Genomic DNA, 14,912 nt, shown 5'->3' with positions numbered 1-14,912 from the left:
AATACTTTATTCAAAAAGGAAACACTGTTCCTCACTGTTACTCATTTAACCCACTTGATAGATAAAGAGCATAGCGGACGTTTCAGTTGGGGTTTGAGGATCCACTGCAGGTGTAGATTTGCTATTTTATTGTATTCCAGCAGCTCCCCCCAGAGGACAGAACATGTAATTACTCAAATATATCCTACAATGATTGATAGTCGCATGCACAGAACTTGACATTAGCAGAAGGTCCACGACAAGCCATCTACATTAGCGCTTAAATTAGTTCGTAGCATGTGATCGGACTCAGGAGAACATCGACCGATTAACCTTCTGCTATTGACAAACCCTTCTCCCCCCTCTCTTTGCACGGTGTATATTATTCCTGGATCCAGGTTTGCTGTGTGGTGATTCATTAAAAACAAACACTTTAAGAAATATGTAAAATGAAAGCATTAGCTGAAATATTGAAGACACAGGGGCCTTCTATAAGACAGGGCCACAAGATCAGCATGAACCATCATAGGGCCTCGTACTGTATCATGTCAGTACTTTATCACCATACTGCCAAACTAAGTATAAATCTGGGGCAGTTCCCTTGGCCCGATTGGTAATCCAAATTTAAATGAAGATATTAATGTAACTCAATATTATAAAATAATTTAATATTGAATATCAATTGATAAAATAATCAGTAGGCCTATATTAATCTATTTGATGATTAAGATATCATAGCATATTATTATTATTTAAAATATTAATACACACTTTAACATGAGAGCTTATTCTGATTTTGATTAACTTTCTTTACTTTACTTGAGTTGTCACTTAATTTCTTTGTGTTTTTTCACTGTACTTTGTTTTAGCACTTCTGGTGCTGTGGTTGTTTCCTGTTTCCTGTTATGGTAATGGACATAAATAGAACATAATAATTGATCTAGGAAAAAAGATATGGACATTTAAGCCCCACCCCTAGTAGTGTCTTGTTTTTGATTTACTATCCTTGTTGAATGTTTAGATATGTTTAAATGTTATGTCCAGTTGTAAATGGCATGCTCTGTTGCTTATTGTTTGGACAGAATAGAAAAATATGCATTTTAAGGTACGGGAAATAAATACAAACACAACAAAGAAAACAGCTGTTTGTCGGGCGTGACTGTATTTTATACGTCTATGGACTCAGCGAGCACAGATCACGTGACTTCTCTGACGTCAGCTCACAGTCTCTTCCGGGTTTCTTCCTTCAGCTGGACGGCGGACGGTGACAGCGAGCTAACGAAGTGTAAAAGCCTTATTTTTGCCAAAATGAACCGAATATTTGGAATGGGTAAAGCCAAAGTACCACCACCTAACCTTACGGACTGCATAGGAGGCGTAAGTATAACCCCAAAATAACTTTTTTAACGCTGTCTCGAACAAAGTAAACAAAGATGGTTCCCTTCTCGGCTGGGTTAGCTAACTGTTAGCTATCTTTTATTAGCGGAAAACAGGCCAACGTTTACCCTATCTAACTGCCATGTTGTTATTATGAACTATATACTAATAGTTAATAGTTGTTGCATTATTGATGGCAGACAGGATTGTCCCATTGGTCGTTTTTACCTGACACAATATATTGATAGTATCGGTCGATAAACAAGGTATGTATTGTATTCACGGTATGAATCAGCATTATGTCATTTTCAGCAGGAATTTGAGCCACTTAACTGGCATACAACAGAAACAATGTCTCTCTCTTTCTCTCTATCTCTCTATCTCAGTGAAATGGCTGACATTAACCAGTTATACAGGTTGTTTGTCTGGACAGAGCTATCTTTAGCTAACAGGAGTGGATATGATATGTTTGGTGGTATTCAGTCAGCCTCAATCAAGCTTCTGTCTATGTTTACTTAAATGAATATATGCAATTCATCAGCGAGTTGGAATTGGCTATTGGCTTTTAAGAATTTCCTACTGTTAATGACCAAATGTGGATGTCCTTTTTTTCTAATTTATTACTTAAAGGTTGATTCTCGTACGGAGTCCACTGACAAGAAGATTGCCAAACTAGATGCTGAATTAGTGAAATACAAGGACCAGATGAAAAAGATGAGAGATGGGCCCTCAAAGGTGAGGATGCATTGTCCAGTGCTGCTGTGAAATAAAGAAGGGAATGCGTTATTCTCTTGAAACCCTTTTTTAGGGTGCTGCCAGCTCGGACCAAAATCAATTCACATATCAGTATAAAGCATTCACAAACCTTTTTCACACGTTACACACATATATGCTGGGAATGATATCCTTCAGTATCATGAAATATGATACTGTTTCCAATACCTTACTGCAAAAGACGTAAACATATTTTCTCCAGTCAGACTTCTCCAATGTTAAATGTGGCTGCATCCGTGTGTTTCCCCAACAATCAGTCTAAAATTCTGATCAAAGAATAAGTTGCAATACATACTCATACTTTTTTCTGGTTTTTCATGTTTTATGTTGATCATCAGTTGTCATCATTTAAGTATTCTCAATAATCTTTTCATTTACCAGAACATGGTCAAGCAAAAGGCTCTGAGGGTTCTGAAGCAGAAGCGAATGTAAGTGATTTTATTTCCAAAAGTCAGTGTTTTATAATATTAAACATGTCAAATTAACCTCATAATCTGCAAATGTTTTCCTTATGACCCAGTTATTCTCTATGTCAACAGTCTTACTTGATTTCCTCATTATATCTTCCAGGTATGAGGGTCAGAGAGATAACCTCATGCAGCAGTCGTTCAACATGGAACAAACCAACTACACAATCCAGACTCTTAAAGACACTAAAACCACAGTAAGAGTCAATTATCCACCAGATGTCATTTTCTTCCACCTAGAAAGTTAATAGTGGTAGAAAATAGGACCTTCTGCTAACATTTCCTTTTTCCTTTTAGGTTGACGCCATGAAAATCGGCCTCAAAGACATGAAGAAGGCATACAAACATGTGAAAATTGATCAGATTGAGGTATGTTTATTTTATTCACTTTAATATGAGGCCCATATAAGCCTCATATTGGCTATAATCAAGATAATTGATATCGGCAGATACGATGGTGTAACAGTAAAGTTATATAAACAGTATATATTTAAAGATAAGTTAACATTCCCTCCTAATGTGGCAATTTACACTAGAAATATCATCGTGGACTAGAAGTGTTGAGACAAAGGGTTCCACACATTGTTCGTAGTAGACAGAAGTAGAAGTCCGATGAATGAAATGCAAACATTTAAACTCTTTTTATTTCAACATTCAGGATCTTCAAGATGAGCTTGGGGACATGATGGAGGATGCCAATGACATCCAGGAGGCGCTGGGCAGAAGCTATGGTACACCTGATGATATTGATGAGGACGACTTGGAAGCAGGTTAGTAAAATAGTTCCAGGATGCTGGGAGTTTTCTTTGATTTCATTTTAAGTACATTACTAAAGTCACCGTTGGGGTACAGATTCACTGCTTATAAAGGTGATAAACCCCACACTAAAGGTCATCTTAGCTACTCAGCCGTATTGTTTCTATAGGACTTTCTTGTGTTGATTAAAGACCCAACATAACCCATATAACTAAATATGTTGTCGAGACGAGGTGATAGTGCCGACCATGGCTGCCATTTGCTGTAACTGTCGGTGTGTCCACAGAGTTGGATGCTTTGGGAGACGAGCTCCTGATGGATGAGGACAGCTCCTACCTGGATGAGGCTTCATCAGCTCCTTCCATCCCAGAAGGAATGCCCGGCGACAAGTCGATCAACAGGGTACATCACTGTCTAAGGATTTCAGTTGTCTTTGTTTTTTTTAGGAGGTTTCTCTTTCAGAGCTCTTTCATTACTGGGCATTCTTCTTTTTGTGTTTCAGGATGGTGTCCTGGTGGACGAGTTTGGCCTTCCTCAGATTCCTGCTCAATAAACGGAGCAATCGGAACACTTGTGCTAGTTTTACATGTATCATAGCCTTTTTCTATTTATCCAACACACTCCCAGCCTTCAGCCTCGCAGTGCATCATTGAAAACCAAAGCATCTGTCCAACGAATGCTTGAAACTATAATGTTAAATCAGGCATCTTTAATTAAGTCGTAATTCTATGAGTGAGCTCATATCATATGTATCTGAGGTGATAGTTTGAATTTTGATTCTCTTAACTTTGTACAGTTTCTGCAGCATTTGTTGCTAAGAACAAAATAAATTATATTTTTCAAAGACTACATTGACGTCATTATTTAAACAAGTCAATTTATTGTCAAATGTGTGAAAGTGCATAATCAATAACTTTAACACATTCATTGTTATTTACATTTGAAAAAATAAATGTATTTCTTTGTGCAAGAAACGGATCAACAGAAGCAATGACTCTTAATGTCACATCCACAGAAGACTAAACTATCACCAGTTCAGCCTGTAAGTGTGAGGGAAGAGTTTTTGGTGCAGATACTTCACAACACTGGTCTTGTTTTGCAGTTTTTCTAATTCATAGTAAGGAATCTAGAAAAAAGAAAGAAATCTGTATTCAGTCATTTTATCAAATATTTGTTCTAACATGAAAACCTAAATGAGTAAAACAGTGAGAAGGTAATGTGACACATGTTCTGTATGTACCATAAACAATTAGGAAGATGAACATCTGACAGAAAACACACAAACGCATAAAAAAGGTGAAGATTAGGGTCTAACCTGAACAACTTCATATCCCAGAAGCCTCAGATGTCGCTGCTTGATGGCCTCTTTTCCAAGTAGCTGCCTTGTGTTTGAAGCAAACCTCTTTTGTCCATCAATACAAAGAGCAATCCTGCAACACGCATCAAACAAGTCAGTGAAATGTATTTAAACCTGTCCAGTTCTAAAAGATGCACTTCAGAAAGATCAAAAATCTTAGGTGTATCAACTTTTAATACATAAAACCATTTACCTTTTGTATACTTCATCACTGTGACTGGCATGCAGAACATATCCCTCTTCATCAAGTTTGATCTCCACATCTACAAGAACAAAAAAGAGTTGTTGATGTTGAGCCCTTGGTAGGTAGACTACAGGAAACATAGGAGATACACAGCTGTTATTTTACCCAGTGTGTAGCAGTAGGGTGTCAGAACTTTGGATCCAAAGTATACACGGGCCCCGAGCAAATCCACCAGTCCATTTTTCACAGAGTGGTACAGATGTGCATCCACCGGCATCTCCAGAGAGCGTCCAGACATGAGGAAAGACTTGAGGTGGTACTTGGGGAGGAGCATAGGACCCTGAGGAGACGACAAAGTATGAAGGAACACAAATGGCATAAAAGCATGACATGGCTTTTGTCTTAATTCTTACTTCACAACTAAATCCACCTTACACCCTATTTTCTTTCTTTAAGTTGGAAGTACATTTTTCTAACGGAAGATCTGTCTTGAACTCATTAGAATAAAAGCACAAGGGCATTCGTACCAAACCATAGTAGATGCACTCGATCCAAAATGATGCTTCAAGACACGATGCCTTTTAATTATTGTTATACGTTTTATGTATAATGTACAAACTTGAGCAACGGAACCTGCAACTGGAGTGCACTGAAGCTTCCATACTGATGACATGTTAAGGAAGAGGGTGTGTATTCAGGTTTGTTGCGGTGCATTATTCCCTTGTCATTCTGTTGGGCTGGCTTTCTCTTTACCATATCTAACCGTTGATACCGTTTTACATATTTTACCTTGTAGAAAGGACACTCCAACTTCAAAGTCATGTTGAGCTGGGTCAGCTGTGCCAGGACGAGCCGATCCATTCCTGTGTCCTGCACTGGAACAGTCAATTTTAGTGTTTAGTTTAGTCCATTGTATCTATTTAGCACAATATCACAAAGTTTCCTCGAGAGGAAAAACTCTCAAATAGTAAATAACAGACCAACATAGTAAAATTAGGTGTTTGACAGGATGCTTTACCTTGCAGTTGCTGGAGGAAGTAACTGCTGAAGATTTTAGAGACAAAATTAACAGGGAACCTCTCCACCAGGGTGCATGAGTGGAGCAGGTTGAGCAGCACTCGGGGCTGAAACTGTGAAAAGCGTGTAGACAGGATGGTTTCAACTTTCCTGAATACCTCTCCAGCGTTTGGAGGAAGGTAGCCGAGCTTTCCGAGAGCCATGATCTGCCTGGTCACCTGGCTAGTGCTGTAGTCGTCTGCACGGTAGACGAAGCTCTCTGCAATGGCATCAAACACAGTCTGGGACAGGATGTTCCTCTGGCCAAAGAACTGAATCACCGTAGTAACGGTTTCTGGATGGGAGGTGAAGGCCATTGTGGGCACATACCTCTCCATCGCCTCCACAAAGTAACGATTGCTGTGACCGAAGTGCATTAGGGCCCCAAGCACAGCGGTGAGCTCCTCATCTTTAAAGTGAGGTACATGCTGTACAGCCTGCTTACATAGACTGATCACAAGAGCTATGACATGCTTCTGTTTCAGGGTCACGAGAGCATTGAGCAGCCCGCTGACAGCGGCAGCGTCCATGCGGGAGGTGACTGTCACCGCGTGGGTGTGCATGGCATTCAGCAGGTTCTGGTATTTTCCATCTTCATCGATGCCACCTTGCAGAAATCTATAGGCAGCAATGAGATCTGCAAGGCTCCACTGGGAAGGCTTCTGCTTCTGGATTTGCTTCATCACCTGCTCCAAAATCAAACAGCCAGAACCCTCCATAGCCAGCATTGCCTGGCCCAGGGTACACAGCTGCCCTACACTCATCTGCCCTCTGTCCAACCTCTCCTGGCTCTCAGACACGAAGCCGCACCATCAGCGTGCTGCAAGGATCCAAGAAGAGGCGAGTGCAAGCCAAGAGAGCGGATACAAGCCCAGCATCTGTCAGATGCCCAGATTCCTGCTCCAGCTGGAAGCACAGGCCTCTGATGGTGTCATTCTCCAGCACTGTAGGGTCCTTTAGAGAGTTACCTTCCTGCTCCAGGTCGGCCACTTGGTGAAGTGTTGCAGCAGCCATGGTGTCTGACAAGATCTCCACTGTGCGCAGCAGTTTGAACACCTGCCTAGACGAGGAGCAGTTCCCTAGACGCTGCTGGAAAGCCTGCTCCTCTGCTGATGTGGGTTGGTGCAGCTGAGTCAGACAGAACAGAGGACCTGGATCTCTGTGGAGTCCTGCAGAGCTGCTGGCGATGAAGGACGGCTCTTTAACGATGGTGGTCAGAGTTCTTATCCTGCAGTCTGACTGGAGCTTCTTGTAGCCATGTCTCCTGGATGCAGCCGCCGGCTGAGGTACACAGGCAGGCTGCACATAACGCCTGGCCTTCACTGCTTGTAATCCTTGAGGTGCAGACAGGTCCAACAAGAGGGTAAAGTTTAATCCCGAACTGCCCGAGCAGTGGAAATCTCCAGATCAGCTTCAGAGCCATTCCCCAGCACTCTTCAGACCCAGCTAAAACAAGAAAAAAGAAAAACAAGAAAATGTTTTAAAGAGTTGCTTAAGGACAATGCACACATTTACACTATCTTGGTAAATCAGAAAACAAAACTACAGCCGGTACTCAGCTCCCTCCTTTCGTTAACGTTACTCTTCTGTTAACTAACAATCAACCTTGAGGTCGCTGTTAGCTCACGATGCTAGCTTCCCAACTAGCTTAAATGAGTCGCACTGCTCAAATTAGCGTGTTTCAAGGCTGACACCTCCACTCAAGGTGATAAATAAACAACACATGACTAGATGAAACTGGCAAATGTCATACCTGGACATTCTTACGACGACACCGGCTTACAGAACCGGTAACAGCGTAGCTGCTGTCCTAACGTGGTTACATACACAGTCTATGGTGGTTCCGTAAGAACCGCGAGGCGTTCAGGGCACCTCGTTATTCGGTATTATAGGAGTACTATACACATACATAGCCTACTCTTACAGTAACATTAACCGCTCCTATGAGCTTCGTGCCTCAAATGTTACTTCCATATGAATAGGGATTCCACATTTCATACGGCTACCACCTTATTTTGTGAAGTCATTTTATTAATCTCTGATGGACGGTACTATTTATTTATTTATTTCCTATGTAATTTCTGTCTTTTCCGACGGTACAGGAAGGCAGCACCATTCTGCTTGAAACATTCCTTCAGGCACTAGACTAGATGAAATATAGTGTATTCATTCATTCATTCATTCAATGAATACTATATTTCGTCCTCTAGATATATATATAATATATACTATATATAAATATAGTATAGCAGCGGCTCACCCCCCTGAAATTCAAGGTGTTTAAAAAAATAAAATAAAAATTTCACAACTTACTTTTCACATTGACAGGTGCTCTTTTATTAAATAAACTAAACGCTTATGTTATTGATCTAATCTATGTGCACGTTTCAGTTTGTACTGTCTACTTTGCGCATTCACATTCGCACTTGACGCACACACACCTACAGAGCGGAGAGGATACGGGACTTAGTCTAACATTGTGCACAAACACAACATGTAAAGGAAGGGAAAGACTGAGGAGACTCAGGTCTTTTGGAGTGCAGGGAGCACTCCTAGGAATCTTTTGACTCTTGTGGTGGCATCATTCATCTTCTATTGTATGCTATCAATGTATACCTAGCATATTAATTGTACATTTAATATCAATATTGTGTGCAATATTAATACTCAAATAAAAACAATATTTCAGCCATTCAAAAAAAACAGTGTACTACATTTGGATTTTTTTATTTATAAATATAGTCTATTATGTTATTAAGTCACTAAAAATGTCATGCTGCTTAATAAATTGTAACCAGACACAATCTCCAATGGATTAACTTTAGCATTTTGTCTTTACAAAGTTAATTTTAAATCAGTCACAACAGTGCACCTAATCTTTCAGTGTAGGTTTTGTTGATTTGCCATTTTAAAGAAAGAATTCAGGTAATGCTCGTCGGCACACGTTGAATGAATTTAGAGAGGAGAAAGTCGACTTGTCAGGACTTGATCAGGCACCCAAGGAAGGAAAAATTGTGCATAAGCACTTTATGCCAAAGGAAAAATAAAGACAGAATAATGCAAAACTTATTTCAGTTGTCATTTATGGAAGGGAAACAGTCAGCAAAATAGAACTTGATAGAGGGCTTTATTTAAAAAGTGTATATTATAAAATGTAAAAATTCAGCTAAACCGGACCATATGAATTGCAAAGACTTATCCCTTAGAGCTTTCAAGGTGCTGTCACTTGACATCTTTACATGACAGGAAAAACAGTTTACAACCCATTAGATTTTTCTCTTCTCCTTAGAGATTTATACATTTGGCAATACTGGAAGTTTACAACAAACAGAGTGGATAGTTATTGCTTTGGTTTGTTAAATGGGGTTCGTACTGAAGAGTTGAGACATGCAGCACGGCGATCTAGCTGACGGAAGAGGTGAAAAGGGTGGAAAGGAATATGCCGGTATGGCTCTTTAATCGTCCTTATCCTTGGCACCGTGCTTTAGGATGCGTGTGAACTCCACGTAGTTGAAGTTGCTTTTCTTGTCAATGGGGGCCTCCCTGAAGAGCTCGTCCACCTCGTCCTCTGTAAATCGGTCACCCATTGTTGTGAGCAGCTCTCTGAGGTAATCTTCCTGGATGAAACCTGAGGGGAAAGCAGTCAAAATCAGATGAAGAGACAACTCCAATGATCGCATTACAGTCTTCAAGAAACCATTTGTCTTAACAAAAGGTGATTGTTTTACGCAAGGCAACTTTATTTGCAAGACACTTTTAAAACAAAGCTGGTATTTTAGAATATATATATAAAAATGTACGTCATCTTTGTATCAGTAAATCTTAACAGCTCAGAGGAAAATGGCCAGGCATTTTGCTACCGCAAACTAGGATTATTATATCCAAAAACAAAAGAAATTGCAACTGTCTGATTTACCTGTCCCCTCCTCATCGAAGCAAGCAAATGCATTTCTGATCACATCCTCAGGGTCTGTGCCATTGAGCTTCTCCCCAAACATAGTGAGGAACATGGTGAAGTTAATGGGTCCAGGAGCTTCCATCATCATGGCCTCCAGGTACTCATCAGTTGGATTTTTCCCTATATTAAAAAAGACACGGGTATGGTTCATTTAGTCTTAACGGTTTCAACACTTGCACGAGTACAGAACTGCTTACAGCTTTTTACAGATATGTTGGTTCAGTAAAAGTCAGACTCTCCTACTCACCCAGTGAGGCCAGCATGTCGTGAAGGTCCTCTTTGTCCACAAACCCATCACGGTTCTGGTCAATCATGTTGAAGGCCTCCTTGAACTCCTGAATCTGAGACTGGTCAAACATGGCGAAGACATTGGAAGTCGCGCGCTGAGGGCGCTTCTTCGTGGTCTTTCCCTTTGCTCTTTTGCTAGACATTTTGTTTGTTTTTTTACCTGTGGAAATATATTCATGTTAGATTATACATCTGGCATCCAGGCATTATGCCATATAGACAACAGTATGGACAGAGGAGAAAAACTAAATATAGCCCTGATAAGAGACAAAAAGATGACTCATATGAAGACACATCGGATCAAAGGTTTGGTGGATCATGCTGTTGCAACTTGATGGCAAAGTATTTTAATTCTCTGGCAGCAATTCCCCAGTGTGGTGTCCCTCACTGAGCTATAAATGGAAATGTTCCCTTATCTTTCAACGTTGATCAGCTCACTGCCTTCACTGAGGGCAGGAGAATTAGTGATGTGAGGACAAATGCCCTTATCAGGCAATGTCTTTGATGAAGACTTAACCTGTCTTACATTAACATCTTTGGTGTTGAGTGATGTTTTTGCTTCAGAGTGTTGACAGGAAATTGTTTCGACCATCTTGGGACAGCAAGTTCATGCTTTCTATAAGACATTGTCAATATGTTGACACAGCTAGATATTTTCTAGAAGACTGGTTTTAATTTAAAAAAAAGAAAATGCAATTTAAAATTAAAAAAAGAAAGATCATTCTAACATGAGAGCAAAAGTATAAAATAATAAAATACGCACGGAAGTGTTCCCCGAAAAACCTAGTTTACGTTAAGGTGACGTTTGCTTTTGTTTGAGCTGCGCACTTCGTAAACTGCACAAACAAAAAGTTGATTTCACACACAAACAACCAACTTATCCGGATTAATTTGTTGTTTTTTATGACCAGACAACTCCTGGCGCATTATTATTTTTAGGTGCATATGCAGTCTTAATGATTTGCGGCCTAGCTTGAGCCACATAAAATAACTACATTAGTCTACACACATCTGTGAACGACGGAAGTTGATTCACATGTCAGATTGTTAAACTAACAATTACCATACTAGTCTAAAATACGCATTCGGTATCATTACGTTCGCTATCGAGACAGTAACGTTAGCAGCGCAGCTAACAGCTAGCCGTGTTGTTAATGCATCAAACAGAACCCTCAAAATAGCACGTTATTCAGATATACGCTTTTAATATTGACACCAGCTGTGTGTTATCATCATGAGCGTGTATAATGTAACTACATGTGGTAAGATAAATAGTCAAATAAAGTTAAAACACAATCTTACCTGACAACAACCTTGAAACTTGTCAGCTAGCTCGATGCTGCTCTTTTTCTCAACCACCGCCCTCTTCACTTCCTGATAATGATGTTGGGTTCCGTACAGGACATTCGGAACAAACCAACTGAGAAAAATAGGGAGAATCCTCAAGTATGTAACTATTATTACTCTCTCCAAAAAAACTATTTATACTTTTTTTCGGTCTGAACATTATAATTGAATAGATCTTACTAAACTTTATTTGAAAACAGATGATAAAATTTTATTATTAGTGGTAATTAAATACCTAGTGCACCTTCACACCCTCGGTGGAGTAAATGTAACTTCCACTCCATTCCTCCGTTGACATTCCTGGATATGCCCTTTTAAGGGAAGACAGAATACATCGTCCATTGTGCAATTAAGGCAAGGGAAAACTTAAATGATCCCCATGGGGTAAAAAAAAAACAATGCCCGTTGTTATCAATAAAGAAAACATAAAAGTCTATTCATATCTAGTATGAATTTCAAATAACACATTTCTTTGTTATTTGATATGAGTCAGAAAATTATAATTAATTATTACCCATTGAGTTTATACTGTTTGTCAGGGATTATAATAGTCTAACATATTGTTTTTACTTTATTGGGGTATTTTAATCACTCAAATATCTGCATATGCATCTAAACTGTTATGCTCTTTTGTAGCATGTGGCAGTTGTCTTTGCCTTTTTGTTGTGTTTGTGAAGTATTTATTGTTTGTAAAGTATTTATTGCTGTGAAGTTTTAAGCTGCTGTCTCTGTTAGGTTCTTCTTACATAAAAAAAATATTTTAAACTCACTGATACTTTAACCTGATTTAAGTAATGTGAAAGAAAATGATAATAAAAGAAAGTTCATATGCTTAAACCAAAACAACAAAGAGAAAAATGTTGACAGGATGGATAATAATAGCTACTGACTGCCCAGTCTAGGTTTAACAACAGTTGGTATTCCCGGTCATTGCTGTCGAGGTAGGCTTAGTGCTGCAGGGCTTTAAAAGCAAGATGTTGAACTGTTGACTCACAGGTTAAAACAAGCCACGTCTGTCTTTTTTGTCCAGTTGTCATATCACTTTCTAAGTTGAACAAAATGATTGAACATGTGCCATGAGTCACTCTTAGTTATTCTACACAGTTTTGTAACCAAACAAGCCACTAGTCTAGAGCTGTATATGTGTTAAAAACGTTAAAGACTACTGGTAATGATGGTTACAATGGGAGTTGAATAGTGAAAAAATGACCTCACTGATGGTTGTCTGGTCTTTCAAATGAGCAAACTAAAAACCGCATACTGTATGTTGTAGTGTCACCACAAACCACTAGGGTGCGCTAGCTTCATAGAAAACCTTATCTTTGTTCACTGATATTATAGACAGTTTCTTGAGATCATTAGCAGTTTGCCTCAGCATGTTACCTAAACCTATATGAGAGCTCATGTCATTTGTTCATGTCTAGAACTGTTGTCATAAACATTCGAGTAGCTTCAATGTGTGGGAGCCATACTAAGCAGAGCATAAAAATACCCCTCATAGATCCCATGAGACATCCCTTGGAATTTCCTGGACAGCTGAACTAAGTAGCATGGTGCTAACATACATGTGATTCATTACAACCCTATTTACTTGGACAATCATACAAGTGGGAAATATTAGAAAATCCCTTTCAATAAAATGCCAATATAATATAACTTCACCACTATCTGCTGTATGGAGTCAAAGTGGCCAACACGATGAATCACCACATTTCTGAAATGCCAACGAAACCGAACATTATAAACCTTGCAGCTGCACAGTGACTGCTTTAGGTCATACATATGTACTCACTGTTATAAACCAAGCTAGTTATAAGGTAATAAAATTCACTTCTGATAACAAACAAGCGCTATCGCTAAAACAAAGTTATGTAAACTACTCTATGATAGGGCACAGGAAGTCATTAGGTGACTGTGTTATCACGCTCCTGGGAAGATATCCACTTGAGTTTTTCTATAAAACTGGAGAATTTCAACGATAGAATAAAAGAGCTGTGAGTGACAGTTGTTTGATAATTGGGGTTTATAGTCAGATTAGAGTAAAGCCCAGGATGTTTGTGATAAAACCTACAGAGAGACTGCATGCTTTTATTTGGCGTTCACTGTATCTATTCACTAATCCTGGAGATTACTGTACATTTAGGTGTCTGGCAGGGTACTAATACACATACTTTATAATATAAATATAGTCTAATTAACTGCCATGTGAATATTGTTGTTACACAGTATATTGTAACATGCTCAGTGTCACTTTCACTTGCTTTGGAAGATAGATACAGTTTGATACAGTATCATACACTTGTAGAATATATCCCATATGCATTAGACTGCATTTAATGTTGTGACCCTGCTTAATGTATTATATTGTTCTTCTCAGTGTTGATCTCTATCAATGGGGTTCCACTTCAGATGGCTGCCATAACATTTGAGGTATGTTGTCATCAGGTTGCCATGCTGCCTGCATTGTGTCATGTGGTACAGTGGTGGGTAAGGGCCAAAAAGGACGCGTGTTCAACACAAAAAGCCTCAGAGGTGTTCACTGACATGACATTATGCAATGGAAACCTACCAGGTATTGCAGTCAATTCCCAGAACAATGTCCAAACATCTGTGGCTGGCAGCCAAATTAAATGTGACTCTAATAAAGTTGATTCAAACAGAGAAGTACTGAATGAGTCAAACTTATTTTTATCAACAGTCTCTGCCTCTTTGATTAATTTACCATTTTCTTTTAGTATGTGTTCATGAGCAGAGGGGACATGAGGGGACACAAGGGGACATTTGTGCACTTCCACAGATGACAGTGAGTCTGAAAGCGAGAGTGACAAAGAGACTGTAACAATAGCATAGCTAAAGTTAGCAACGGTCACAGCTGAGACTGCTGTGGTAAAAAAGTCAAGACAAAAGCGGCTGGAGATTAAGCAGTGATGGCATACTGCGGGCTAAAAGCCAGCAAGATCTTCACAAAAAGTATCGATATTGAATTATATATAAGATTGTAAAACAAAACGGGAAACGTGAGAACTCTTGGGATCACTGAGCCTCGAGAAGAGTTGGATTGTGAGGTGCTTTTGTTCTGTGATATTAACTTAAAGAATGTAGGCGTTGTCATGTGAATGACTTTACTCCATGACTTTTATGTCCTTACTTCTGCATAACAAACAAACAAGCAAAAGTATGAACAGAAACCCATGTAAAATATGTACATTAACTCATACATACTATAGAGGCTCACTTTTCATACGCTTCATACTTGCAGAAACTGGTGAAAATATTAAAGAATCTGGATAAAAAGTGCAAAAGTACGTCTGTTTACCTGCATGTCAGGCAGTAATGCTCTTCGGCAGAGACCTGCAGCCATAAATGTGT

General features: G+C 39.3%; 3 protein-coding genes across 4 annotated transcripts; 1 reads left to right on the top strand and 2 right to left on the bottom strand.

Annotated features, from left to right (window-relative positions):
- The first annotated feature begins 1,185 nt into the window (after positions 1-1,185).
- Positions 1,186-4,202, top strand: chmp5b (charged multivesicular body protein 5b). The gene is made up of 8 exons (XM_029458054.1): positions 1,186-1,356; positions 1,987-2,091; positions 2,512-2,558; positions 2,701-2,794; positions 2,895-2,966; positions 3,256-3,367; positions 3,640-3,755; positions 3,856-4,202. The coding sequence occupies exons 1-8, from the start codon at positions 1,288-1,290 to the stop codon at positions 3,904-3,906; spliced, it is 666 nt and encodes a 221-aa protein (XP_029313914.1). The 5' UTR covers positions 1,186-1,287; the 3' UTR covers positions 3,907-4,202.
- A 14-nt stretch (positions 4,203-4,216) lies between these two features.
- Positions 4,217-7,850, bottom strand: fastkd3 (FAST kinase domains 3). Its single transcript, XM_029458052.1, is given in 9 exon segments — positions 4,217-4,479; positions 4,669-4,783; positions 4,904-4,973; positions 5,060-5,234; positions 5,684-5,769; positions 5,913-6,750; positions 6,752-7,213; positions 7,215-7,396; positions 7,704-7,850. Coding segments are annotated over 8 exon segments (2,004 nt in total). The 5' UTR covers positions 7,374-7,396; positions 7,704-7,850; the 3' UTR covers positions 4,217-4,380.
- A 1,166-nt stretch (positions 7,851-9,016) lies between these two features.
- Positions 9,017-14,884, bottom strand: myl12.1 (myosin, light chain 12, genome duplicate 1). 2 transcript variants are annotated; one of them, XM_029458056.1, is made up of 4 exons: positions 14,860-14,884; positions 10,156-10,356; positions 9,867-10,028; positions 9,017-9,578 (listed from the first exon to the last, which is right to left on the bottom strand). In XM_029458056.1, exons 2-4 carry the CDS (start codon positions 10,337-10,339, stop codon positions 9,406-9,408), a joined length of 519 nt encoding a protein of 172 aa, XP_029313916.1. In that variant the 5' UTR covers positions 10,340-10,356; positions 14,860-14,884; the 3' UTR covers positions 9,017-9,405. The 2 variants fall into 2 exon arrangements, with proteins under 2 accessions (XP_029313916.1, XP_029313915.1); XM_029458055.1 differs by lacking the exon at positions 14,860-14,884 and adding an exon at positions 11,499-11,616.
- Between the last annotated feature and the right edge of the window lie 28 nt (positions 14,885-14,912).

Source organism: Cottoperca gobio, chromosome 20 (genome assembly GCF_900634415.1).
Source record: "Cottoperca gobio chromosome 20, fCotGob3.1, whole genome shotgun sequence".
NCBI classification, from domain to species: domain Eukaryota; kingdom Metazoa; phylum Chordata; class Actinopteri; order Perciformes; family Bovichtidae; genus Cottoperca; species Cottoperca gobio.
The sequence above is the reverse complement of the archived record's forward strand: the minus strand, read 5'-3'. Positions and strand labels throughout refer to the sequence as shown.